Consider the following 26,909-nt stretch of genomic DNA (forward strand, 5'->3'; position numbering starts at 1 on the left):
ACCTTGTGTTTCTCTGCATATGAACCTGTAACTGCTCTGCATGCTTACCTACAGGACTCTAAAATGTAGTATGTGGCATCAGTCTTCATTTATCATACTGTTCTAGCATCTGATGTGTTCTTCTGTCTTCGCTGTCTCTTTCTAATTTAGCTTTTCTATACTACATGCTTTCTACTCCTATCCTCCTTTTACATCTGTGTGCATTCAAGCTGTGGCATTATTTCCTTTCTATGCTTTGGGTGCAGTCCTATTTTTTGCCATTAAAAAAAGCACTTGCTTCCCTACTTTTTGTATCTTGCCTTTCATATTCTCTTAGTGCTGTAGCACAAATATTTCATCTGAGCTTTACTTTTTTCTCCGGCTACTAAGAATATAGGCAGCCTTTTATAGGACTGGTATTCTATATATCAGGCATACCACCAGTGGATGCACTTAAGTGCCACCCTTCTTTCTTGTATGACATGTGCTTGATTAATGAGACACAATTTTCTTTCAGACTTCCCTGTACATATTATTGTTCTGCTTCTATGAGCAGAAAGCCAGCTGCCTTCTGGAGGCAGAAGAGCCTCAATCCCACCTAAAAGGGAAGATTACCTGCCTCCAAATTTATTTTTTGTTTACATTTTGTGCTATTTGCTTTTTTCTTCCCATAGATCTTAATGCTCATGGACAGCATAATATCCAAATAATCTATACTTGTCAGAGCAGTCATTAGAAAGATGTATGAACTAGGGAAGGAAGAGAGAGAGCAGGGTGGCTTACCTATAAACGCATAGAAAACAAGATAATGCAGACATACTTGGTTTTATACCTCCATCAGTTGCTTATGCAGAACTGATGTAAATTATTTGTTTGAGGGTATGGCAAACAGGAAAGTGAGTGTCTGCACTATCATGTGCTCCACCAGTAATCCGTTACAGATGAGCAACCTCACTTTCTCAGTAAACAATCAAGACAATACAGCCAAACATGCTGACTCCCAAGCTGAAGTTGCCAATAGTCGTATTTGAAAGAGAGGTAACTTGAGTGATTTGGGGTGGAGGATAATAAAATTTAAGAAAAGAAATTCTGAAGGACACCTTGACCGAATCTACCATCAGATCTCGCTGCATTGTTGAGGAAACAATATTTTGTAAAAGCGTGTGCGAATGACCAAGTTGCAGCCTTACAGATGTCAAGACGAATACACAAAGATGAACTGTAGAGGCAGACATTGCTTGCAGACAATGTGCCTCTATGTGACCAGGCAGTTCAATATAAACTTGCTGATAGCAACAGAGAAACTGACAGCAAATAAAGGACTTTTGGCATATCTAGCCTGCCCATCCACAGAATCTATTTATGGGAAAATTAGGTTCTTACCTTGGTAATTTTCTTTCCTTTAGTCACAGGAGATGAATCCATTAACTGATGGGTTATGTCCGCCTACCAGCAGGTGGAGATAGAGAACACTGAAAAACCATAGTGCTCTATGGACGGCTAGCTCCATCTGCCTTCAGTATTTGAAACTTCCAAAGCAGAGTGTATCCTCAAAGTAGAATAACATGAACTTTCCTCACAGCGAACGAATGCCCCAGAACAGGAGCAATAATCACACAAAGGAGGGATGATCTCAACCTCCTGTAACAGAACAGAAATCCTGAAGACCGTTTTTCAACTTCTCCCAATGAGGGAACATGTCTGCAGGAAACAACTGAACAAATAAACAGATAGGGAGGGGTCATGGATTCATCTGTTGTGACTAAAGGAAAGAAAATTATCAAGGTAAGAATCTAATTTTCCCTTCCTTGTCATCAGCAGCAGATGAATCCATTAACTGATGGGATGTACAAAAGCACTCCCTAGTTAGGGCGGGAATCTGTCACTCCCCGAACAAGCACTTGCGCTCCAAACTGCGCGTCCCGCTTCGCTGCAACATCCAGCCTGTAATGCCGGATGAAGGAGAGCTTAGAAGTCCAAGAAGCCGCACTACAGATCTCCTGAAGAGAGAGTGCTCCTGTTTCAGCCCACGAAGAGGAAATCGCTCTCGTGGAATGCGCTTTAAATGCGTCAGGCAGAGACCGCCCTGACAGCAGATACGCAGAAAAAATGACTTCCTTGAGCCAACGGGCTATAGCGGCCTTAGATGCAGGAGACCCTCTTCGAGGTCCTAACAAGACAAAAAGGTGATCAGAGGTCCTGAAGTCATTTGACATTTGCAGATACTGCAAGAGAGCCCTGTGAACATCCAGAAGATGCAACTGCCCAAAAGATTCCGGAAACTCCTCCCTAGTAAAGGAGGGCAGATAAATGGGCTGGTTTAGGTGAAACGCTAAAACCACCTTAGGCAGGAAGGAAGGCACAGTACGCACTGTAACTCCGGACTCTGAGAATTGCGGAAAGGGGTCTCGAAAGGACAGAGCCTGGAGCTCAGACACACGTCTCACCGAGATTATGGCCACCAAAAAGACCGTCTTTAGAGTCACATCCTTCTCTGAAGCTCGCCTCAGCGGCTCGAAGGGCGAGCACTGCAGCGCCTTCAATACCAGCCCCAGGTTCCAAGCCGGACACGGCAGCCACACTGGCGGGCGAAGCCAGAGCGCCACTCTTAGAAATCGGGCAACGTCCGGATGAGCGGCCAGGGAAAGGCCAGAGACCTTCCCTAGAAAGCCTGCCAATGCTGCCACTTGCACTCGCAGGGAATTGTAGGCCAAGCCTTTTTGTAAACCATCCTGCAAAAACTCCAGTATCGGCGAGACTGTAGCCCTCGTGAGTGTGATCGCCATTGAAACACACCACACCTCAAACTGGCGCCAGATCCGAAAATAAGCAACGGAAGTGGACCACTTGCGGGCCTGCAAGACAGTGGAGATGACTTTGTTAGAATAGCCTTTGTCTCTCAATTGCGCCCTCTCAAGAGCCATGCCGTAAGACCAAAGCGGCAGGGATCCTCCATGGTCACCGGGCCCTGCATCAACAGGTTTGGTACCAGAGGCAAAGGAAGAGGGACCTCCACCAGCATCCGCCAGAGGTCCCCGTACTACGGCCGCCTGGGCCAATCCAGGGCAATGAGAATCACCACTCCTTGATGTAGCCGAATTTGCAAGAGGACTTGCCCTATCAAGGGCCAAGGAGGGAACACATACAGGAGGCCCGGAGGCCAGGGTTGAGCCAAAGCATCCAACCCCGCCGAGCGAGGATCTCTCCGTCTGCTGAAAAAGCACGGGACTTTGGCATTTGCGCTTGACGCCATTAAATCCGCTACGGGCGTTCCCCATTTGGCACAGATCTGAAGAAACACTTCGTCTGCCAATTCCCACTCCACTGGGTTGATTTGATGCCTGCAGTACCCATACCGGGTGATCGCCCTTGCTGTTTGCCTTTATTAGCCACCTGGTAGCTTTCTAGTTTGCCTTGCAACAGAGGTCCGCAGTGGATTCTTAGTCTGTGAGAGTTTTGTTGCAGTGCTACTTTGCTACTTCTCGTGTCAGCTAGACCTTGCTTGTTTTCGGACTTATTCTTCTTCTGCTTGCTGCTGCATGCCTCGACCCGGATTGTTTACTGGCTTTCCCTATGCTTGCTGCCCGCCCAGGACCCGGCCTGCTCACTGGATTATTCTACTGCTGCTGCCCGCCAAGACCTTGTTTGACTTGTGGACGTTTCTCCTGCTCACGGCCTGTGTTTCCGTGCGCCACTGTCCGACGGGGAATTTACCTGTCTGCGTTTTGCGTCCCTCCAACGCTCGGGGGAATCAGCCAGCCACGGGCCATCAACACCCGGGGGAAACCAAGTAGCAGCGCAGTGTCAGACACATGCGGCAGAGCTCTTTTCAGCATGAAAGCTTTATGCATTAAAAGCACAAACTCTGGGGAGAAACACTCACCCTGAGCCTCCGTCTCCGAATCAGGAGAAACGGGAACAAGAGCTCCTCTGGTAGCCTCTAACCGAGGCGTCCCCCTGCACTCAGACTCCTCTGCAACAGCGAGGGTCGAGGTGTGCGGTGCTTCTAAAATGGCGCCCGCTGCCAGCTCCATTGAGTGGGACGAATCATCGCTCGCCATGCTCGTACCAGCTCTAGTGTCTAAAGAGAACGTCTTACAGAGCCCTGCTGCTGATCTATGTTTACCACAATGGGAGCAGCGTTTAACTGTTTCAGCAGCCATCGTCCGACCGGACGGAATTATATAAGTAAAATGGCGGCTTCGCACCAAAACTTACCCTGATCGGAACGGCGTCCGCGGGACCTCCCCGGAGGAGCTGGGCACCACTCTCACCTCAAAAGACCGAGTCAAATGAGCTCCGGTCAAGCTGCACATGGAAAATAGCCTCAGAATAGCCACGCAGAACCAATGCATATTCCTTTTTTTTTTTTTTTTTAACGCTGTGAGGAAAGTTGGAGGCAGGCAGCAACAGAAGTACTCCGGTAGGCAGGGGGATGGGTAAGGCAGGGAAAGGGCGAACCTATATATGCCTTCAAAGTGGGCACCACCAGCCACCACACCCCTGCTTCAACTGGCAAAAGCACAGGAGCCACCCCAGGCAGAGTTTTTCCAGGAGCTGATCAAGCTACGGCCACACCTGCTGGGAGATAGAGCAATATTGAAGGCAGATGGAGCTAGCCGTCCATAGAGCACTATGGTTTTTCAGTGTTCTCTATCTCCACCTGCTGGTAGGCGGACATAACCCATTAGTTAATGGATTCATCTGCTGCAGATGACAAGGAAGTATTTATTTAAAAATTTCTATTCTGCCTACAACCAAGCAGACTACAATAAAACATACTCTCTCTTCCTCTAAGAAATCCCATGTGCTTGTCTTACTCTTCCGTGAATTCAGATAGTCTTCGTCTTCACCACCTCCATCGTGAGGTCGTTCCAGGCATCCATTCCTTAGATTAGTTCTGAGTCTATTCCCTTTTAACTTCATCTTATGCCCTCTCATTTAAGAGTTTCCTTCCAATTGAAGGAGACTCGCTTCCTTTGCATTTATGCCACAGAGATATTTAAATATCAGTGGTTCCCAAATCTAGTCCTGTAGGCACTCCAGCCAGTCAGGTTTTCAAGATTCCCACCATGAATATTCATGAGACAGATTTGCACACAGTAGCAGCAGTGCATGGAAATCTCTCTCATGAATATTCATGGTGGGTATCCTGAAAACCTGACTGGCTGGGGTGCCTCCAGGAGTAGGTTTGGGAACAACTGGTCTATATTATATCTCTAGTCTCTCGTCTTTCTTCCAAAGTATACATATTGAGATCTACAAGTCTGTCCCCATACACTTTATGAAGGAGACCACTGACAATTTAAGTAGCCACCCTCTGGACCAACTCCATCCTGTTTATATCTTTTTGAAGTTAAGGTCTCTAGAATTGTACACAACACTATAAATGAGGCTTCACCAAAAAGACTTATACAGAGGCACTATCACCTCCTTTTGCATGCCAGTCATTCCTCTCCCTATGTACCTAAGCATTATTCTGGCTTTGGCCATCACCTTTTCTGCATGCTTGGCCACCTTAAGTTTATCAGATATGATCCCCCCCAAGTCCCACTATTCTCTGATAACAGAAAGATATATGGTCGCCGCATCTCAAGAAAGATATAGTAGAATTGGAAAAGGTGCAGCGAAGGGCGACGAAAATGATAGCGTGGATGGGACGACTTCCCTATGAAGAAAGACTAAGGAGGCTAGGGCTTTTCAGCTTGGAGAAGAGACAGCTGAGGGGAGCCATGATAGAGGTATATAAAATATTGAGTGGAGTGGAACAGGTGGATGTGAAGCATCTGTTCACGCTTTCCAAAAATACTAGGACTAGGGGCATGAAATGAAACTACAGTATAGTAAATTTAAAACAAATCTGAGAAAATCTTTCTTCAAGCAATGCATAATTAAACTCTGGAATTCGTTGCCAGAGAACGTGGTGAAGGCGGTTAGCTTAGCAGAGTTTAAAAAGGGGTTAGATGGTTTCCTAAAGGACAAGTCCATAAACCACTACTAAATGGATTTGGGAAAAATCGACAATTACAGGACTAACATGCATAGAATGTTTGTACGTTTGGGAAGCGCGCCAGGTGCCCTTGGCCTGGATTGGCCGCTGTTGTGGACAGGATGCTGGGCTCGATGGACCTTTGGTCTTTTCCCAGTGTGGCATTACTTATGTAGCTATCCAAGTAGACAAGGTACGCTTAGAAACATTCTCCAGAGCTTTACAGAAAGGAACTGAAGAAACCTCAGAACATTCAAAGCAGTTTCCATTTTCCTATGTTTATATGTCCTCCCTCAGTTCTATAATTAAGGCAAGGAGCTGAATTCCAAAAAGAGTGGAGGGAGGATATAAGGCGGAACTACTATTTACATAAACCACCTGAGCCTGCTTCCGTCTGGTAAGCAACTCTGTTTTTTCCTCTAAGGATAAGAAGTTTTCCTTGAAACAAAAAAGGTCAAACACTACAACATATCTCCAGTATGGTGGAATAAGTGTTAATGTAAATAATGCTCCCTATTTTGTTTCAACCCTCAGAGACCCTGGAGAAGAGACTCCCCAAACCAGGGATCTTCAGTCTGTATCCAAACAACAGTGTGGTGCTAAAAAGTGTGAACAAAGATATCTGGGAAGCTCTGAATACATCGTCAGTATAAGATGACCTCAAATTGACAACTAATACAGTCATAGCCTTGACTGTTTTTTCAAGATTAGAACTGTCTTCTTTGCCTTTATGATGGTGTGCAGGATCCTTATCTGTATGGGTAGAAACTTTGTTCCTATTTTTTAAAAAAAGTACACCTCTTTTATAATCAATTTCATCAAGTAGAAATTTTCTAGACTTGGCCTCCTTAATTTCTTTTTTTTTAATTTAATCATTTTGAGTCAACGTCCTTTGATACATACTCGAAATTAGTATCCACAGATTGTAAGTTCTGAGTTTAGTGTCCAAGGAATCATGTATTGATTTACTCTTCTGTTTGGATGTCTCTGCCATTAAAATCATCAAGTCTAAGCTGCATTTATTTTAAAATAGAACAAAACATCTAAAAACACTTGATTATCTAAAAACATCGTAGGCGCCTTAGTCAATCTAAGTCCCCTAGGTATTCTTTTTACTCTACAGTAATTCAACATAGTATTGAAATGTAAATCAATCCTTATAATATTCTTTCTTAGGATTACAATATCTAACAGTAAGTCCATTATAGATTATACTGGTTATGTGACGTCATCTTCTTCCTCTTGAGCTTGATGCTATAACAACTAGTTAAGTACTCTTCACTGTAACTAAGGACATTGTCCCAGCCCTGAAAAGCCATGGTCCGGTCGTTGAAGACACACAGGGAAGGAAAAATCCACCTGCGTGAATGGACAACAGAATGCCACGTAATTAATACAGCATAAGGGAAAGTGGGAAGTGGCTTAAGAGACTGGGACAGCTGGATCATATACAGGAAATATTTTATTACAGACTCGACACAGATCTGTGTTTCGACCACAGGCCTGCCTCAGGAGTCTAAAAAAATAAAAATATATATAAATGTAAACCAAATAATAAAACACTAAATATATGAAAAATTATAATGTAAAAATAAAGATTAAACATATATAAAGGACTTAAAAATAAAGATAAAAACAAAGATCATAAAAGTGTATAATATCAATATGCACAATGTCAAAAGACATATGAAAACAGAATTAAAAAATGATTATACATCAAGTATGCATCATAATGATAAAAATAATGAAAATCATGATAATACACTTTAGCGCTAATTGGTACTTGACAAATTAGCAGCACTAATTGGTTTTAATTAGAATTTACATGCACAACTTTCTAGGCATATTCTATAATGCAGAGCGTACACATACTAATGCGCACAGTTCAAAAGGGGGGTGGCAATGGGTTATGTTGTGGGTATTTAAAAAACAAAAAACTATGTACACTATTATAGACCTGAATTGTGCCTAACGTAGGCGCAGGCAGTGGCGTAGCTACGTGGGGCCTGAGGGGGCCTGGGCCCCCGAAGATTTGGCCCTGGACCCCTGCCGACGATCCCCTTGAACCCCCCTCCCGCCAACAACCCTCCCCCACCGTCGTCGCCCGCCCCTCCGCCGCATCAGATACCTTGTTTGCTGGCGGGGGTCCCCAAACCCTGCCAGCCGAAGACAGTCTTCTTAAGCACCGGAGTAGCACCTTCGTTCAATGAAGTTCTTGGTGCGATCAGCTGTTTCGATGCCTTACGTCCTGCACCGTGCAGGATGTAAGGCGTTGAAACAGCTGATCGCACCAGGAACTTCGTTGAAAGAAGGCGCTCCTCCGGTGCTGAAGACGACTCTCTTCGGCTGGCAGGGTTCGGGGACCCCTGCCAGCAAACAAGGTATCTGATGCGGCAGTGGGGCAGGCCGCAGGGGTGTCCAATGTGGTGGCGGCAGCTCGGGGGGGGGGGGGGCAGCTAAACAGTGCCCCCCTCCTTGGGCTCTGGCCCCCCCTCCTCCCGGATAGGTCTGGCTACACCCCTGGGCGCAGGTATTTAGGTAGTCTAAATGCGTGTGCCTAAATTTTAGGCGCAAGAGCAGCATGTGAGCTTATTCTATAAACTATGCCTTACTTTAGGTGTAGTTTGTAAAATCACGATAACTACATGGTTTTACAGCACCAATTTTAAAGGCACCATATATAGAATTTACCCCTTAGTTTACGATTATTTTTTTTTTCTGTGTTGATTGCCCTTCCATCTCCTATTTGTGTTGACATATTGCAATCCATAATTGAAAAGTGGAATATTTCATCAATATAATTTTTTTCTGATCACGGTATTGTGATTTCTTGAGACATTTTGTTAAATGTATGTGTTGGAATGATAGCTATAAAAGTTTTTAAAAATTAAAGTTAAATAGGCCTGGATAGTTACAAATGAAAGCTCATGATGCCCAATAAAATATATAAAATATATATAAAAAAAATACAATGAATGGAAGTAATTTATGCTATTATATGCATGTTCATTGGGATACCTAATAAATATTGTAATGTACACTACCTTTTGTTCAGAAGTGTAAGTGACTTACAAGCAAACTAAGAGCCTTTTATCATGCCGCGCTAGCTATTCCCACATGGCAACGCCAACAGAAACTATTCAAAGTGAATGGGCTTTGTCAGCATTACTGCACTGGGAGCCACTAGCGTGGATTGATGAAAGAGGCCCTAAATAAATAAATTAACTTCTTAGTTCAGTTAAAGGTGAGCAAAGCAAGCTGTATTTGATAATTTTACCCTACCATGTTTTGCTCTGCACCCTTCTATATCTATCTTCTTCTATTTCTTTTTCAAGATATCTTTAAATGAGAATGTTGTAATATAATGATAAAAGAAACCGGAACAATTGCCTTTAACTTAATAGCGAGCAAGAAAACAACATTATAAATACAAATATATAGAAAAATAAACAGCAACATAATGAGAATAAATACGAATTTGAGAAAAATAGTATGCCCTATTAAAGAAGAAAATTAGATTCAATAACCTCAAGGAGGCCAATAGATTTTATGAGGTTACCTGAAGAATGTATGGTGCTCCACACAAACCTTCCACAACCGCTTTGCAGCCCGATGATTTGGCAGCTTGAAGCCAATGGTACTTTCAAACTGTTCCAGCTGGAACAAATTCACAAAATAAATTACTACATTTCGTCAGGGCCTGATTAATAGGTAAAGCTATATACATAGTTCAAAATGCTCCATAACAGTTCAAAAGCTGCAATTCACTATTCTTGCACAACACAAAAATATCAGAATTTCCATTTTTGGGATAACACCAAATGCAGCTTTTGAGCACTGAAACAGCCATTCTATTGCTTCCTAGTACATACTGTCTGAAAAAAACAGGACCCCCCCACGCCTTTTTCCAAACAACACAAAAACTTCTGCATACATTTCTGAATACTCTATTTTTCAACTGGATGGAGTTCCAGCACATTGAGCTCGCAAAACAGTTGAGCGCAACTCCAGTAGGTGGAACTTAAGGACAGAGCCGGGCGAACTTCTCCGGTCTATGTCCCAGAAACGCCAAAGAAAGACTCATGATAAAATATATAATATCACATTCATTGTTGGTTTAATCATGAATTGATAATGAATGTGACTGTTGGGCAGGCTGGATGGACTGTTCAGGTCTTTATCTGCCGTCACTTACTATGTTACTGTGTAATATGGCAAGATGATCATACGATTTGAAAACAGAGTACTCTATTTCAAATAGTAGTTTTATAATTAAATTTACTAGAAGAAATACATTCCTGTGCACATACCTAGTGATAAAATTATATATGGTTTAAAAATTTGAATAAACTACCACTATTGTTGAAATTCTTTAAGTACTCCCCTGAATTCGTATCACCACCAAAGCCAACATTTTTTGGATCACAGGGATAGATAATGGCAAAAGTGGCCACAATGCGTATAACTGCATGAACAAATAAGATTTCACTGTGTGTTGTTTATTTGCAACACTGTGCTAAACATGGTTTCTTGGCAAGATTCAGAGTAGTAGAGATACACAGAAGCAGGGATTGTGGGAATTTTGCGGGGACACCACCCTGCAGGTCTGCAGGGATACCGGGGGGATCCCCGCGGTGCCTTCTCTCCCCTGATTGCAGGGTGCCCTCTCAGCACATACCTCAAGGTACCCTGGTGGTCTAGTGGCTTCTTTGGGGCAAGAAAAATCCCTACTCTTTCATGCCCACTGCTGCAGCTCTGATCCACTTTTTTTGAAATGGCTGCGAGACTTCCAGCAGAAGTCTTGCAAAGGTCACCGCTGGCAGTCTCGGCAGTCATTTAAAAAAAGCGGAGATAGCGAGAGGATCAGCGGCAGCGGGCATGAAAGAGTGGGGATCTTTCCTGCCATGAAGAGGTATGTGTCAGGAGGGCAACCAAGGCCGGAGGGGAGGTGGATGGAGTTGGGATGATAAAAAGTTGAAGCCATTTAGGCAAGTCTCTGTTTCCCTTTCCTTGCACAGCCATTCTCATTGTACACTCAAAGTAAGCAAACCTATGAGATGCTGCTTCCACGTAATTGCTCTTTACTGTTCATGGCCATTTTTATTTAATGTCACAGAGGAAGTATAATAATGGAATAACGTTTCATAGGTATTGTAGTAATTTGTTATAAATTGTAATCCATGTGTCATTTGGAGGGGCTGGTTATAGGGAAACTCTAGCACTGATGTACTCAAAGATTTTTTTTTCTCCTGTTAAAGGGCCACTAAAATAGACATGTTATGAGAATCAGGTGCTCAACATTCAGAGTTTCTATCTATATATTTAATTTATGACATTTATATCCCACATTCAACATGAATAAGGTTGAAACCTGGAAGCATTTAAAATCTTTTTTTTTTTATTCTGAGAAGTTCCGAGAGAAGAGAACATTTCTCTGGTAAGTGAACGCTATTTTGCTTTGGGAACTTAAAGATTGGGGTTTAAAGAAGGAATTGTAGGTTAGTGTTAGGCAAAATAAAAATATAAAAAGCAAATTTTATCAACTAATCTCCATAGTCTTTTTCACTTAGTTTTAAAAACTTTGTACCACAGCATTAACAGATGGAATCTAACAGGCACTGCAGAATCTAGTTTAGTCTTCCAACCCACCCACCCCTAGGACAACTCTTCATTTATAGTCAGTTATTGTAATTAGGGTACAAGCAAGGAGTGCTCTTACAGAGTTTTAAATACATTTCATTACCAGCTAAGAAGGAAACACTAACTAAATCATAAAATATACTATATAAACTAAGAGACACTTTTATATTAGGCTAATATCCTTAATACTGTAGCAAGTTTTAAATTATTGAAAAACTCAAAAACACTAAGATGGAGTCAGCAGTCCAGCAGCGAGAAGGGTGCTATCCAGTCTTTTGCATTGAGTGTCACATGTATGATTATATCCCAGTTGTGAGATGTCATATGTGTGTGCCCGATGCAAAGAGCTCCTAGCTCTCAGGGAACGTGTCCGTTCTCTTGAGGCTAGAGTAGCAGACTTGGTGGAGCTGAGGGAGACAGAGAGGTACATAGAACAGACTTACAGGGATGTTGTAGAGAAGTCCCACCTCCAGTCTGGTAGCCCTTGTGCTACCTTGGAGGAGGAAGGTCTCCTAGAAGGAGAGCATCACCCTGGTGAAGTAGGAAGTACTCCTGTAGCCAGGACCTGCCCACCAGGGGATGTACTATCCTCTTGCACAGAGGATATGTCTCCAAGTGCTGCCCGGGAGGGAAAGGTTAGGACAGCTGTTGCAGTTGGTGATTTGATCATTAGGCATATAGATAGCTGGGTGGCTGGTGGACGTGATGATCGCCTGGTGACTTGACTGCCTGGTGCGAAGGTGGCGGACCTCACACGTCACCCAGATAGGATTTTAGATAGTGCTGGGGAGGAGCCGGCTGTCTTGGTACATGTGGGTACCAATTGCATAGGAAAATGTGGGAGAGAGGTTCTGGAAGCCAAATTCAGGCTCTTAGGTAGAAAGCTCAAATCCAGATCCTCTAGGGTAGCATTTTCTGAAATGCTACCTGTTCCACGTGCAGGGCCCAAGAGACAGGCAGAGATCCGGAGTCTCAATATGTGGATGAGACGATGGTGCAGGGAGGAGGGTTTTTCGATTTGTTAGGAACTGGGCAACATTCTGGGAAAGGCGGAGCCTATTCCAAAAGGATGGGATCAGGCTGCTGGCATCGGCATTTAAAAAGGAGATAGAGCAGCTTTTAAACTAAAAATGGGGGGAAGGCCGACAGTCGCTCAAAAGCGCATGGTTCAGGATAAGGTATCTTTCAAAGATATCACCAAAACAGGGAAGATAGGGTATCCTGATAGTGAGGTTGCAAAACAGACCGTAGTAGATCAGGTGTCCTTAAATAAAAATAAAAATCAGACAAAAGATTGCAAATTAGTACGGTCAAGTACTAAGCATGATGTAAATAGGAGCAACAAACACAGTTTGAAATGTCTATATGCGAATGCCAGGAGCCTAAGAAATAAGATGGGTGTTAGAATATACTGCACTAAATGAAAAATTAGATATAATAGGCATCTCTGAGACCTGGTGGAAGGAGGATAACCAGTGGGACACTGTCATACTGGGGTACAAATTATATCGTAGTGATAGGGTGGATCCAATTGGTGGAGGGGTAGCATTGTACATTAACAAGAGCCTTGAATCAAATAGATTGAAAATTCTGCAAGAAACAAAACACTTCTTGGAATCACTGTGGATTGAAATTCCATATGTAAAGGGGAAAAGGATAATGATAGGAGTGTACTACCGTCCGCCTGGCCAGGATGAACAGAAATATGTAACTTATCCTTAAAATCGAGCATGGTACCGGAAGACTGGAGGGTGGCCAATGTAACGCTGATTTTTAAAAAAGGTTCCAGAGGAGATCCAGGAAATTATACACCGGTGAGTCTGACGTTGGTGTCAGGCAAAATGGTAGAGGTTATTATTAAGAACAAAATTACAGAGCATATTCAAAAGCATGGATTAATGACACAAAGTCAACATGGATTTAGTGAAGGGAAATCTTGCCTCACCAATCTACTACATTTCTTTGAAGGTGTGCTGGGACCGCTGCTTTTTAACTTATTTATAAATGACCTAGAGATGGGAGTAACTAGTGAGGTAATTAAATTTGCTGATGACACAAAGTTATGTCGTTAAATCGCAGGAGGATTGTGAAAAATTACAAGCGGACCTTACGTGACTGGGAGACTGGGCGTCTAAATGGCAGATGATGTTTAATGTGAGCAAGTGCAAAGTGATGCATGTGGGAAAGAGGAACCTGAATTATAGCTATGTCATGCAAGGTTCCACGTTAGGAGTCAGGGACCAAGAAAGGGATCTAGGTGTCGTCGTTGATGATACATTGAAACCTTCTGCTCAGTGTGCTGCTGCGGGTAAGAAAGCAAATAGAATGTTAGGTATTATTAGGAAAGGAATGGAAAACAAAAATGAGGATGTTATAATGCCTTTGTATCGTACCATGGTGCGACCGCACCTCGAATATTGAGTTCAATTCTGGTCGCCTATGAGGAAAGGCTAAAGCGGCTAGGGCTCTTGAGCTTGGAGAAAAGGCGGCTGAGGGGAGATATGATAGAGGTCTATAAAATAATGAGTGGAGTTGAATGGGTAGATGTGAAGCGTCTGTTTACGCTTTCCAAAAATACTAGGACTAGGGGGCATGCGATGAAGCTACAATGTAGTAAATTTAAAACAAATCAGAGAAAATGTTTCTTCACTCAACGTGTAATTAAACTCTGGAATTCGTTGCCAGAGAATGTGGTAAATGCAGTTAGCTTAGCGGAGTTTAAAAAAGGTCTGGACGGCTTCTTATAGGAAAAGTCCACAGACCGTTATTAAATGGACTTGGGGAAAATCCACTATTTCTGGGATAAGCTGTATAAAATGTTTTGTACATTTTTGGGATCTTGTCGGGTATCTGTGACCTGGATTGGCTACTATTGGAAACAGGATGCTGGGCTCGATGGACCTTTGGTCTTTCCCAGTAGGGCAATACTTATGTACTTATGACCACACCAAAAGAAAAAGGTGGCATGTGGGTACTTGCTCCTTTTGTTTTGTTTATTGTAGTGGTATATTGTAAAAACACAAAGTTAATTATGTTCAGTAGAAAATAAATCTGTTGCCTCTGGCTGCTTGTTATGTAAACATTCCATCACTGTTTCATTATTGCTACCAAGTATTATACTAAGGGCATCTGCTTTAAACTTTGTTTTAATTCATTTATACAATCCTTACATGCACATTGTTTTGCTTTTTAAACCCAAAGGTGAATCCTAAGGGTGGTTGAACAATTAGGCATAAACTGTATTGTTTCTGACTTTACTTGTTTAGGAATTTGGACTGCTTTCTGTCCTGTGCTGATCTGTACATCTGCTGTCTTAGAAGAGTATGGAAGAAAATGATTTATGTTACTTTTACTAAATATTTTTTACTGCTTATAGAATCTGGCTTTCTTTTTTTGGGGTGGGGAGGGGTCAAGATGACTGCGGCAAGACAAGGGCTGGTTGGGCCAGGAGCTGGGATTGAGGAGATTACTTGAGGCAGGGATAGGAGGGAATGGGCTAGATTCCCCACGCGGATGGGAGGGGACAGGATAGATTTCTGTCCCCTTACAACTCTCTAATTCAGGGTTACTGCACGTGAACTGCTTAAAATGAACAAAACAAAATATATTTTCAGTGACAATGTTTAAATGATATTAAGTACTGCTGCTTGCTGTCTCAGATTTTTTACTCTTAAGCATACTACATTTAGGAACTAAAACTTATTAGCCAGATTATTTTAGCTTAACAAGTATTAAAATTATCAATTTCTATTTTTCAATCTCGGGTTACAGTAACTGTCCCCCCTGATATTCAGCTACTACCCATACCCACTGAACCAGATTTACCCACAGCCTTGAATGAATAAATTTACTAACAACAATTATTACAAATTATATTGCAATTATAGAGGGTATCAAATTGGAGGAGGCGTTATGTTATATGTTAAATAGAAAATTGAGTCAAACAAAATAAACATTCTACATGAAACAAATAGCAGCATGGAATCCTTGTGGATAGAAATTCCATGTGTGAAGGGAAGGAGTATAGTGTTTGGGCTGTACTACTGTCTGTCAGGACAGAACAAAAAGACAGAAGAAATGTTTACAGAAATTAGGAAAGCTGATAAATTGGGCAACGCTATAATAATGGATGATTTCAATTACCCCAATATTGATTGGATAAATGTTACATCAGGGAGGCACCAGGGAGATAAAATTCCTAGATGTAATACATTACTATTTTTTGGAGCAACTGGTCTAGGAACCAATAAGAGGGGGAACCATTTTAGATCTAGTCCTTGGTGGAGAGCTGGGCATAGTATGAGAGGTTACTGTGTTGGGTCCACGGGGACACAGTGATCATAACATGATCAAGTATGAGCTATCTGGAATGAAGCCACAAAGGAAATCTACTGTAGCAGCATAAAATTTTCAAAAGGATGACTACAATAAAATGAGGAAAACGGTTAAAAAGAAGGGAAGGAAATTATTCAAAAATACCATCTTGCAAGCTCAGACCAAAAGCATTCCACATATTTACAAAGGTGGAAAGAAACGAAAACAGCAAGAATGGTTAAAAGGTGAAGTGAAGGAGACTAACAGAGCCAAAAGAATATCCTTCAAATTATGGGAAAAGGACTCAAATAGAGAAAATAAGAAGCAATAAACACTGGCAAGTTAGATGCAAAGCACTGATAAAGAAGGCTAAAAGAGAATATGAAGAAAAACTTGCTGCAGAGACAAAAACTCACAGTAACAATTCTTTCAGGTATATCAGAAGCAGAAAGCCTGCAATGGAATCCGTGGGATTGTTAGATCATGAAGGAGGAAAAGGGGTATTCATGGAGGACAAGGCCATAGGAGAAACAGGGGTGATATGAAACAGACGTTCAAATATTTGAAAGGTATTAATCCGCAAACGAACCTTTTCCGGAGACGGGAAGGCAGTAGAACTAGAGAACATGAATTGAGGATGGGGGGGGGGGGGGGGGGGCAGACTCAGGATTAATGTCAGGAAATATTTTTTCACGGAGAGGTTGGTGGATATGTGGAATGCCCTCCTTCGGGAGGTGGTGATGAAAACGGTAATGGAATTCAAACAGACGTGGGATAAACCCAAAGGAATCCTGTTTAGAAGGAATGGTTCCATGGAATCTTACCGGAGATTGGGTGGCGACACCGGTAATTGGAAACAAAATGGGAGCTGGGCAGACTTCTAGGGTGACTGGATAGGGATGAGCTGGAGTGTAAATTTAGGGGCTTCGATGTTAGCTTCAGAACTTAGTACAAGAACAGTACTGGGCAGGCTTCCACGGTCTGTGCCCTGAGAAAGGCAAGGACAAATCAAACTCGGGTATACATATAAAGTATCACATACCATGTAAAATGAGTTTATCTTGTTGGACAGACTGGATGGACCGTACAGGTCTTTATCTGCCGTCATTTACTATGTTACTATATTTGGTGCACTGCAGAGAGCAGATCCATGAGAGAGGCAGATCGAAGAGTCAAAGTATAGAAAGTCAATGGAGTGTTAAGATGCAAAATCTGACAAATATCCCATGTAACAGTCCAGAAGGAATATATAGTAGGGCAATCAAATAGCATATGTTGAGAAGTACCCAAAATTTATTTGTATTGCATCAACCAATACCAGGGCACAGGTCTCATTCAGATAGGCATGCCTGGACATGTTCTTAATTACAACACCAAGCTTAGAATGGTCTCTGTATTGTAAATCATCAGGCACTGCAGGATTGTTGACTTCCTTCAAGTATCCCACAGGTGTACTTAGTCAAACTCTGTGATATTGTGGCAGGGGCATGTACTCCTACATTACCATTAGAAATTCAGTACCTTGATCAAAGCCACAATGGGTAGAATCCAGAACAGAAATTAAAAGTGTGTGTGTTGTGTTTATATGGGAATTCAAATTGGAATTGGTCTAAAATCCCAATTGTATCCATATCCTGTAATTTATTAATTAATTAATTTATTTATTTTTGAACATTTATACCCCACTTTTTTCCACATTAAGCAGACTCAAAGGAATTGTAATTGTACTAGTAATAGTTTCACTATCACTTTCATCAAATATGGTAAAGAGAAAATCGGTTGATAGCTCTCAGGTGTAGATTAATTCATTTTACATCAAATGGGTCACCTTTATCTACTTGTTTATTCATGCCTTCAAAGAAATGAAGCAAATTAGTGAGGCAAGACTTCACTCTGCTGAAACCATGCTGACTCTGTCACATTAAACCATGTTTATGTGTTCTGTAATTGTATTTTACCTGGCACTGACGCCAAGCTTACCAGTCTGTAATTTCCCAGATCACCCCTGAACCCTTTTTAAAAATAGGCATCACATTGGCCACCCACAATCTTCAGGTACTATAGACGACTTTAACGACAGGTTACAGATCAGCAATTTCATGTTTGAGTTCTTTCGTACCCTTGGATGCATGCCATCCGGTCCAGCTAATTTGTCGATTTGGCTCAGTACGTCCTCCAGGTTAACCGAGATTTCTTTCAGTTCCTCCACATCATCACCCTTAAAAACCATTTCTGGTACAGGTAGATCTCTTACATCCTTTCCTCCAAGGTATACATGTTCAGGTCAGCAAGTCTCTCCTCATACGTCTTGTAACGCAAATCCCATACCATTCTTGTAGCTTTTCTTTGCACCGCTTCAATTCTTTTTACATCCTTAGCAAGATACGGCCTCCAAATCTGAACACAATACTCCAGGTGGGGCCTCACCAACGACTTAAACAGGGGCATCAACACCTCCTTTCTTCTGCTGGTCACACCTCTCTCTATACAGCCTAGCATCCTTCTGGCCACAGCCGTCGCCTTGTCACATTGTTTCTTCACCTTCAGATCCTCCGACACCAACACCCCAAGGTCTCTCTCCCCGTCTGTACATATCAGACTCTCACCGCCTAACACATATGTCTCCCGTGGATTTCTACTCCCTAAGTGCATCACTTTGCATTTCTTCGCATTGAATTTTAATTGTCAAACCTTAGACCATTCTTCTAGCTTCTGCAGATCCTTTTAAAGCTTTAAATTTGAGAAGTCCTGAATATTTGGCAAAGAAACTAATTAAAGAATTCTCCTAAGTCCAAGTTGCAGCCTTCTCAGAAAGGACACCTTAAACTGCCAGGTTTGGATACTAGCAGGTTGACTTCAACCCAGAGGTGGGCATTCTTTTATAGTGGACCATCCTTTTGGAACTCATGAATGCAAGGCTTTTCTGACTGCTTATTGTATCATGATAGAAACTTTTGAACACACTTTTGTTTCAACAATACTATGGCTGATTGTGTGATGTAGCTATAGTATACTTTGAATTTTATACAGTTTTAGTATGACTATGATGTATGCTGTATGTTTACTTTTTTATTGTAAACTGCTCAGACACTTTAGTATAGAGTGAATAAATCAATAAATTCAACTATGCTCCACCTCCCCCACTCATCAAAATGGTCACTGTCTTGATCTCATCTTCTCCTCCAACTGTTCACCTTCTAGTTTCCTTGCCTCTGATCATCCCTCCTCTGATCACCATCTTATAACTTTCACACTTAAATCTCCTCCCTCTCAGTCCCGTCCTATCCTATCTAATTTATCTAGGAATCTTCACGATATTGACCCTTCATCTCTATCCTCCCATGTTTCAAACCTCCTCTCTACTGTGGCACCATCCACGTCTGTCAACGAGGCTGTTTCTTCTTACAACAATACTCTATCCTCTGCCTTAGACACTCTTGCACCTTTGATGACCCGCCCTGTAAGGCGTACAAAACCCCAACCTTGGCTGACTTCTAATATCCGCTACCTACGTTCCTGTACCCGCTCCGCCGAACGCCTCTGGCGGAAATCTCGGGCCCTTGCTGATTTCTTACACTTTAAGTTCATGCTGACCTCCTTCCAATCTGCTCTTTTACGTGCCAAACAGGATTATTATATCCAACTGACCAACTCTCTTGGCTCTAATCCTCGACTTCTCTTCACCACATTGAACTCTCTCCTCAAGGTGCCCCCTCCCCCAACTCCCCCTTCATTATCTCCTCAGACCCTTGCTGAATTCTTTCACAACAAGGTTCAAAAGATAAACCTTGCTTTCTCTACCTCACCAGCTCTCCCTCCACTAGTCCGTTCCCCTCTCTCTTCTTCCCCTCATTCCCTTTCCTCCTTTCCTGAAGTTACTATTGAGGAAACTACACTTCTCCTTTCTTCCTCAAAATGTACCACCTGTTCCTCTGATCCCATTCCCCACCCACCTTCTTAATGCCATCTCTCCTACTCTTATTCCTTTTATCTGTCACATTCTCAACCTCTCACTTTCCACTGCGACTGTCCCTGCTGCCTTTAAACATGCTGTGGTCACACCTCTCCTTAAGAAGCCTTCACTTGACCCTACTTGTCCCTCTAATTACCGACCCATCTCCCTCCTTCCTTTTCTCTCCAAATTACTTGAGCGTGCTGTTCACCGCCGCTGCCTTGATTTTCTCTCCTCACATGCTATTCTTGACCCATTACAATCTGGTTTTCGCCCTCTCCACTCAACCGAAACTGCGCTTACTAAAGTCTCCAATGACCTATTACTGGCTAAATCCAGAGGTCAATATTCCATCCTCATTCTTCTTGATCTTTCCGCTGCTTTTGACACTGTCGATCACAGCATACTTCTCGATACCCTGTCCTCACTTGGATTCCAGGGCTCTGTCCTTTCCTGGTTCTCTTCCTACCTCTCCCTCCGCACCTTTAGTGTTCACTCTGGTGGATCCTCTTCTACTTCTATCCCTCTGCCTGTCGGCGTACCTCAGGGTTCTGTTCTTGGTCCCCTCCTCTTTTCTATCTACACTTCTTCCCTTGGTTCATTAATCTCATCCCATGGCTTTTCCTACCATCTCTATGCTGATGACTCCCAAATCTACCTTTCTACCCCTGATATCTCACCTTGCATCCAAACCAAAGTTTCAGCGTGCTTGTCTGACATTGCTGCCTGGATGTCTCAACGCCACCTGAAATTAAATATGACCAAAACCGAGCTTCTCATTTTCCCCCCCAAACCCACCTCCCCGCTCCCCCCGTTTTCTATTTCTGTTGATGGTTCTCTCATTCTCCCTGTCTCCTCAGCTCGAAACCTTGGGGTCATCTTTGACTCTTCTCTCTCCTTCTCTGCTCATATCCAGCAGACCGCCAAGACCTGTCGTTTCTTTCTTTACAACATCCGTAAAATCCGCCCCTTTCTTTCCGAGCACTCTACCAAACCCTCATCCACACCCTTGTCACCTCTCGTTTAGACTACTGCAATCTGCTTCTTACTGGCCTCCCACTTAGTCACCTCTCCCCTCTCCAGTCGGTTCAAAACTCTGCTGCCCGTCTCATCTTCCGCCAGGGTCGCTTTACTCATACTACCCCTCTCCTCAAGACCCTTCACTGGCTCCCTATCCGTTTTCGCATCCTGTTCAAACTTCTTCTACTAACCTATAAATGTACTCACTCTGCTGCTCCCCAGTATCTCTCCACACTCGTCCTTCCCTACACCCCTTCCCGTGCACTCCGCTCCATGGATAAATCCTTCTTATCTGTTCCCTTCTCCACTACTGCCAACTCCAGACTTCGTGCCTTCTGTCTCGCTGCACCCTACGCCTGGAATAAACTTCCTGAGCCCCTACGTCTTGCCCCATCCTTGGCCACCTTTAAATCTAGACTGAAAGCCCACCTCTTTAACATTGCTTTTGACTCGTAACCACTTGTAACCACTCGCCTCCACCTACCCTCCTCTCTTCCTTCCCGTTCACATTAATTGATTTGATTTGCTTATTTTTTGTCTATTAGATTGTAAGCTCTTTGAGCAGGGACTGTCTTTCTTCTATGTTTGTGCAGCGCTGCGTATGCCTTGTAGCGCTATAGAAATGCTAAATAGTAGTAGTAGTAGTAGTAATAAATTCAATTGAATCCAAAGATTTTAGCTGTAGCAATCACTTGCTGCTATCAACAACAGCTCCTTCAGACTAGGACCAATCATTGGCCAAAAAACCTCGATTTTTTGTGTATAAATTTATTTTATTTATTTGTTGCATTTGTATCCCACGTTTTCCCACCTCTTTGCAGGCTCAATGTGGCTTACAATACATCATGAATAGTGGAGATAGGACAGTACAGACATTTGGTTTTACAGAAAGATTTTGGGTTACATGCTAATGATAAAGCATAGTAGCAATATAACAAGATAAACATTATAAAACAGTTCTAGATGCATGTGGAGAATTTCACGTCTTGATCTTTGTTATATGTCTTGTTGAAGAGATGGGTCTTCAATAGTTTGCGGAAGCTGGCTAGTTCATAGATAGTTTTTAGGTTGCGCAGCAGCGCGTTCCAGAATTGTGTGCTCATATAGGAAAAGGTTGATGCGTACATTAGTTTGTATTTTAAGCCTTTGCAGTTGGGGAAATGAAGATTAAGGAATGTGTGTGATGATTTTTTGGCATTTCTGGGTGGTAAGTCTATCAGGTTTGACATGTAGACTGGAGCATCGCCATGGATGATTTTGAGACATTTTCAAAGCACTTAGCCTTCCAAAGTTCCATAGAAACCTATGGAACTTTGGAAGGCGAAGTGCTTTGAAAATATGCCTCTTTGTGAATTAGGGTGCATACCTTGAACGCGATGCGTTCTTTGAGTGGGAGCCAGTGTAGCTTCTCTCGTAGGGGTTTAGCACTTTCATATTTTGGTTTTCCGAATATGAGTCTAGCTGCAGTGTTCTGGGCAGTCTGGAGTTTTTTTTTGAGTATTTGCTCCTTGCAGCCAGCGTAAAGTGCATTGCAGTAGTCTAGATGACTGAGTACCAATGATTGTACCAGATTACGGAAGACTGTCCTTGGGAAGAATGGTCTTACTCTTTTTAATTTCCACATTGATTGGAACATCTTTTTGGTTGTGTTTCTCGCGTGATTCTCAAGTGTTAGGTGTCGATCAATGGTAACTCCAAGAATTTTCAGGGTTTCCGAAAGTGGTAGGTTCAGTTTTGGTGTGTTGATGGTGGTAAATTTGTTCGTGTTATGTTGAGAGGAGCGTATTAGGCATTGGGTTTTTTCAGCGTTAAGTTTCAGCTGAAATGCATCTGCCCATGAGTGCATGATATGTAGACTTTGGTTGATGTCATTGGAAATTTCTTTTAAGTCTTGCTTAAATGGGATGTAGATCGTTACGTCATCAGCGTACATGTATGGGTTGAGGTTTTGGTTTGATAGTAGTTTGGCCAAGGGTATCATCATTAGGTTGAATAAGGTCGGTGAAAGGGGGGATCCCTGTGGAACTCCGCATTCAGGTGTCCATGTGGCTGATGTACTCGAATTTGATGTCACTTGATATGAGCGTGTGGTTAGGAACCCCTTGAACCAATTGAGAACGTTGCCTCCGATACCGAAGTATTCGAGGATATGCAGTAGAATTCCATGATCGAACATGTCAAAGGCGCTAGACATGTCGAATTGTAGAAGTAGTATGTTCTTGCCGGTTGCTATCATTTGTTTGAATTTCGTCATGAGCGTGACTAGTACTGTTTCAGTACTGTGGTTAGAACGAAAATCTGACTGGGAGTCGTGTAGTATTGAGAACTTGTATAAATAGTTTGTGAGTTGTTTGGTCACCATCCCTTCTGTTATTTTGGTTATTAAGGGAATGGATGCTACTGGTCTATAGTTGGTTAGTTCGCTAGCATTTTTCTTTGCATCTTTGGGTATGAAGGTGAGTAGAATATTTCCTTTCTCCTTCGGGAAGATTCCATTTTGTAGCATAAAGTTCACGTGGTTTGTTAGGTCTGTTATGAATTGTTGAGGTGCCATTGTCATAAGGTTGTTTGGGCATATGTCCAGTTTACAATGAGATTTGGTGAATCTTTTAAACGTTTGTGTGATGAGATCCTCCGATAGTATCTCAAATTCAGTCCAAGTTCTATCTACTGGGTATGTTCCAGGGTCTGGGTCTAGACAGTCTAAGAGTACAGCGTATTCGATGGGGCAGACAGGTATTTTGGCTCGCAATTGTATGATTTTCTCCTTGAAGTATTTCGCGAGGTTGTCGGCTTCTGGTATGTCTTTACTATTATTGGTGACTGGTGTAGTGTCTAATAGTTTATTCACTAGTTGGAATAGTTTATGCGTGTCCTTGTAGTTTGGTCCAATTTCAGTTTTGTAATATAGTCTTTTGGTTTGTCTTATGGTGTATTTATATTTTCTTCAAAGTTATTTCCAAGCATTCAATGTGGAGTCGACTTTCTTTTTGTTCCACGCACGTTCTAATCTTCTAACTTGTGTTTTGAGTTTTTTCAGTTCTTCGTTGAACCATGGTATTGAATTCTTTCTGTGTGAGGTTCTAGTTTGAATTGGGGCAATATTGTCTAATATTGATTTACATCTATTGTCCCATTCAGAGAGGAATTGGATTTTGTCTGCCTTTATTATCCATCCATTGTGGTAAATCTGTTGCCAGAATATAACCGGGTCTATTTTTCCTCTCGTGGTGTAGGTTTTCCGTGTTTGTTTGTTAAGTGAGTCTTTTTTTCTCCATTGGAGGGAGATGTATGCTTTTGTAATGGTCTGACCAAGGTGTAGGTGTCCATTTTGTATCTGTTAATATAAGGTTTGAGTCATGATCGAATTTGTATGTAATCATGTCTAATGTGTGTCCTTTATTGTGGGTTGGTTGCATGTTTGGTCCGTGAAGATTCCACAGTTGTAGGAACTCCTTGCATTCTTGGGTGCTTGTTGTGGTAAGATCTTCTAGGTGCAGGTTAATATCTCCTATTATGATGAGGTTTGAGGTAGAGACACAAGTGTTCGAGATAAAGTCCATGAAGTGTTATTGGGAGTCTTGCCTGGTGGTCTGTAGAGTATGACTGCATTAAGGTGTTCTTGCAGATTTGGGTGATTGATTCTTACCGAAGCAATTTTGAGTTGTGGCAAAATAGATTCAGCTGTGGTTGTTATGGTGAATTCGGATTTGTATATTATGGCTATTCCTCCTCCTCTTTTTCTGTTTCTTGTCCAATGGGTAATTTTGTATCCTGGTGGGCATAGGTCTAAGATTATGGGGTCTTTAAGGTCGTGGATCCAGGTTTCAGTGATGAATAGGAGATCAAGATTATCTGCGGTGATCCAGTCTATTATGATCTCTGTTTTATTTACTACTGATCTGGCATTTACATATCCCATTTGGATTTGTCGGTAAGGATCAGTTTGGGGGCATGGATGTGTTAATTTTTATTAGTGGTCTGTTGTCTTCGTATCTGGTTTTGTTGTGACCTTTCTTCCCTTTCTGTTGGTTATTTCCGTATGTGTTTATTTTTCCTTTTAGTTCGTTGTTATTCTTTTGGTCTGGTGAGCTGTGGTTGGGCTGTCTATAGGGTTTGTGTGCTGTGGGTAGGTTGCTTTCATAAGTTACCGTATGCTTTGTAATTATTTACAAGGGGTAAACTTTTTATCCCCTTCAACACTTCTGCCCACTTTTCTTATAAAAATTAATCACACAGTGGGAAAACAAATAAAGCACTTAGTTCTCTCTCGGAGATCCCTAGTTGATATCCTGCTAGCCATAGCCCTTAAAACTGTGTTGATCCATTGTAAAGATACTACAGGTGTTTCAGTATTTCATCTGTAGAATCATGTGGGTGTCATAGCCTAATACGAAGGTTGTAAAATGGAACCACGTAATACTATATACAAATCAAACATATAAACGGCGAGTGACCGACTCACTCGCAAATGCGCAGTAGAGATTTCCCTCTCTGTCCCGCCCCCGCGTCAATACGTGATGACGAGGGCGAGACAGAGAGGGAAACTGCGCCGCCGAGGTTGATACCGCTCCCCCCCCCCGCCCGAGGTCGCCGCTACCGTTCCCCCCCCCCCCCCCCCGGCCCTCTCTCCGCTACTAAACTTACACATCCATTCGCCGGAAAGCAGCACGCACATCAGCTGAGCTGCCGTCGGCCTTCCTTCCCTGCCTGTGTCCCGCCCTCGCTGACGTTACGTCACAGGAGGGCGGGAACAAGGCAGAGAAGGGCCGATGGCAGCTCAGCTGATATGCGTGCTGCGTTCCGGCGAATGGATGTGTAAGTTTAGTAGTGGAGAGAAGGCCCGGGCCGGGTGGAGGGATGGCAGCGACTCCGGGGGTGGGGAACGGTAGCGGTGGCGACCTCGCGGGGAGGGGGAAGGAAAACCCCAATACCAGCCCGTTTTTACAGGCTCAACGGCTAGTATAACAATATTTGGTCTATGGTATTGAACTTTCCTATGAATCCTATCAATCTTATTTCTGTTCTATAGCTTTGGACCTTATGGCTATTGATATGCTCCATTATATCTTCTCTTCTTTTAGTCTCCCTCTCTGGTAGGTGTATTAATTTGTTTATTGTATAATTTGTTTATTCTATATTTTTGTTACTATTTTGCTATATAAAAATTTTATAACAATTATATGAACAGGGGAAAAAAAAAAGGAAAAAGAAATTGTTTGCCACTTGCTACCCCCATCCAGTCTGGGTCAAAAGAAACAAAAAGCTGAGTGGACCATGGGTTTTAGTCTGCTCCAGATAGAAGGCTAAGGCTCGTTTGCAGTCTAAACTAAGAAGTATGCTTTTGCCAGTATGGGTGTGTGGCTTTGGGAAAAATGTTAGCCAAACAACTGATTGGTTAAGATGGAACTCTGACACTACTTTGGGGAGGAACTTAGGGTGTGTGCACATAACTCTCTATTTTGATGAAACTTAGTGTAAGGTGGATCAGCTACTAGGGCCTGAAGATCACCGACTCTGGAAGCTGAAAAGACCTCCACCAGAAATACAACTTTCCAGGTTAAATACTTCAGATGACAGAATCAAGTGGTTCAAAAGGAGCTTTCATCAGCTGGACGAGGACAACGTTCAGAACCCATGACACAGTAGGGACTGTGCTTTTGACTGGGTGCTTTTGACATCAAACCTCTCATAAACCAAACTAGAGGCTATACAGGAATGGGCTTACTTCCTACACCAGTGGTTCCAAAACCTGCTCCTAGAGGCACCCCAGTCAGTCAGGTTTCAGGATATCCACAATGAATATTCATGAGAGAGATTTGCATGCACAGCCTCCACTGTATGTAAATCTCTCTCATGAATAGTCATTGTGGATATACTGAAAACCTGACTGGCTGGGGTGCCTCCAGGACCAGGTTTGGGAACCACTGTACTACACGAAGATAAGGACTAATTGCACTGAGGTGGACTCTTACAGAGTTGGTTTTCAAACCAGACTTAGAAAGGTGAAGGAAG

General features: G+C 42.6%; 1 protein-coding gene across 9 annotated transcripts in view; it reads right to left on the reverse strand.

Annotated features, from left to right (window-relative positions):
- Positions 1-26,909, reverse strand: part of EPB41L2 (erythrocyte membrane protein band 4.1 like 2) — a 503,144-nt gene that overhangs the window by 127,994 nt on the left and 348,241 nt on the right. For all 9 annotated transcript variants that reach the window (XM_030196542.1, XM_030196541.1, XM_030196540.1 and 6 more), the window contains exon 10: positions 9,528-9,625. In XM_030196542.1, coding sequence (XP_030052402.1) covers positions 9,528-9,625 — 98 coding nt within the window. The remainder of the gene's footprint in view (positions 1-9,527; positions 9,626-26,909) is intronic.

Source organism: Microcaecilia unicolor, chromosome 3, assembly GCF_901765095.1.
Source record: "Microcaecilia unicolor chromosome 3, aMicUni1.1, whole genome shotgun sequence".
Classification (NCBI taxonomy): domain Eukaryota; kingdom Metazoa; phylum Chordata; class Amphibia; order Gymnophiona; family Siphonopidae; genus Microcaecilia; species Microcaecilia unicolor.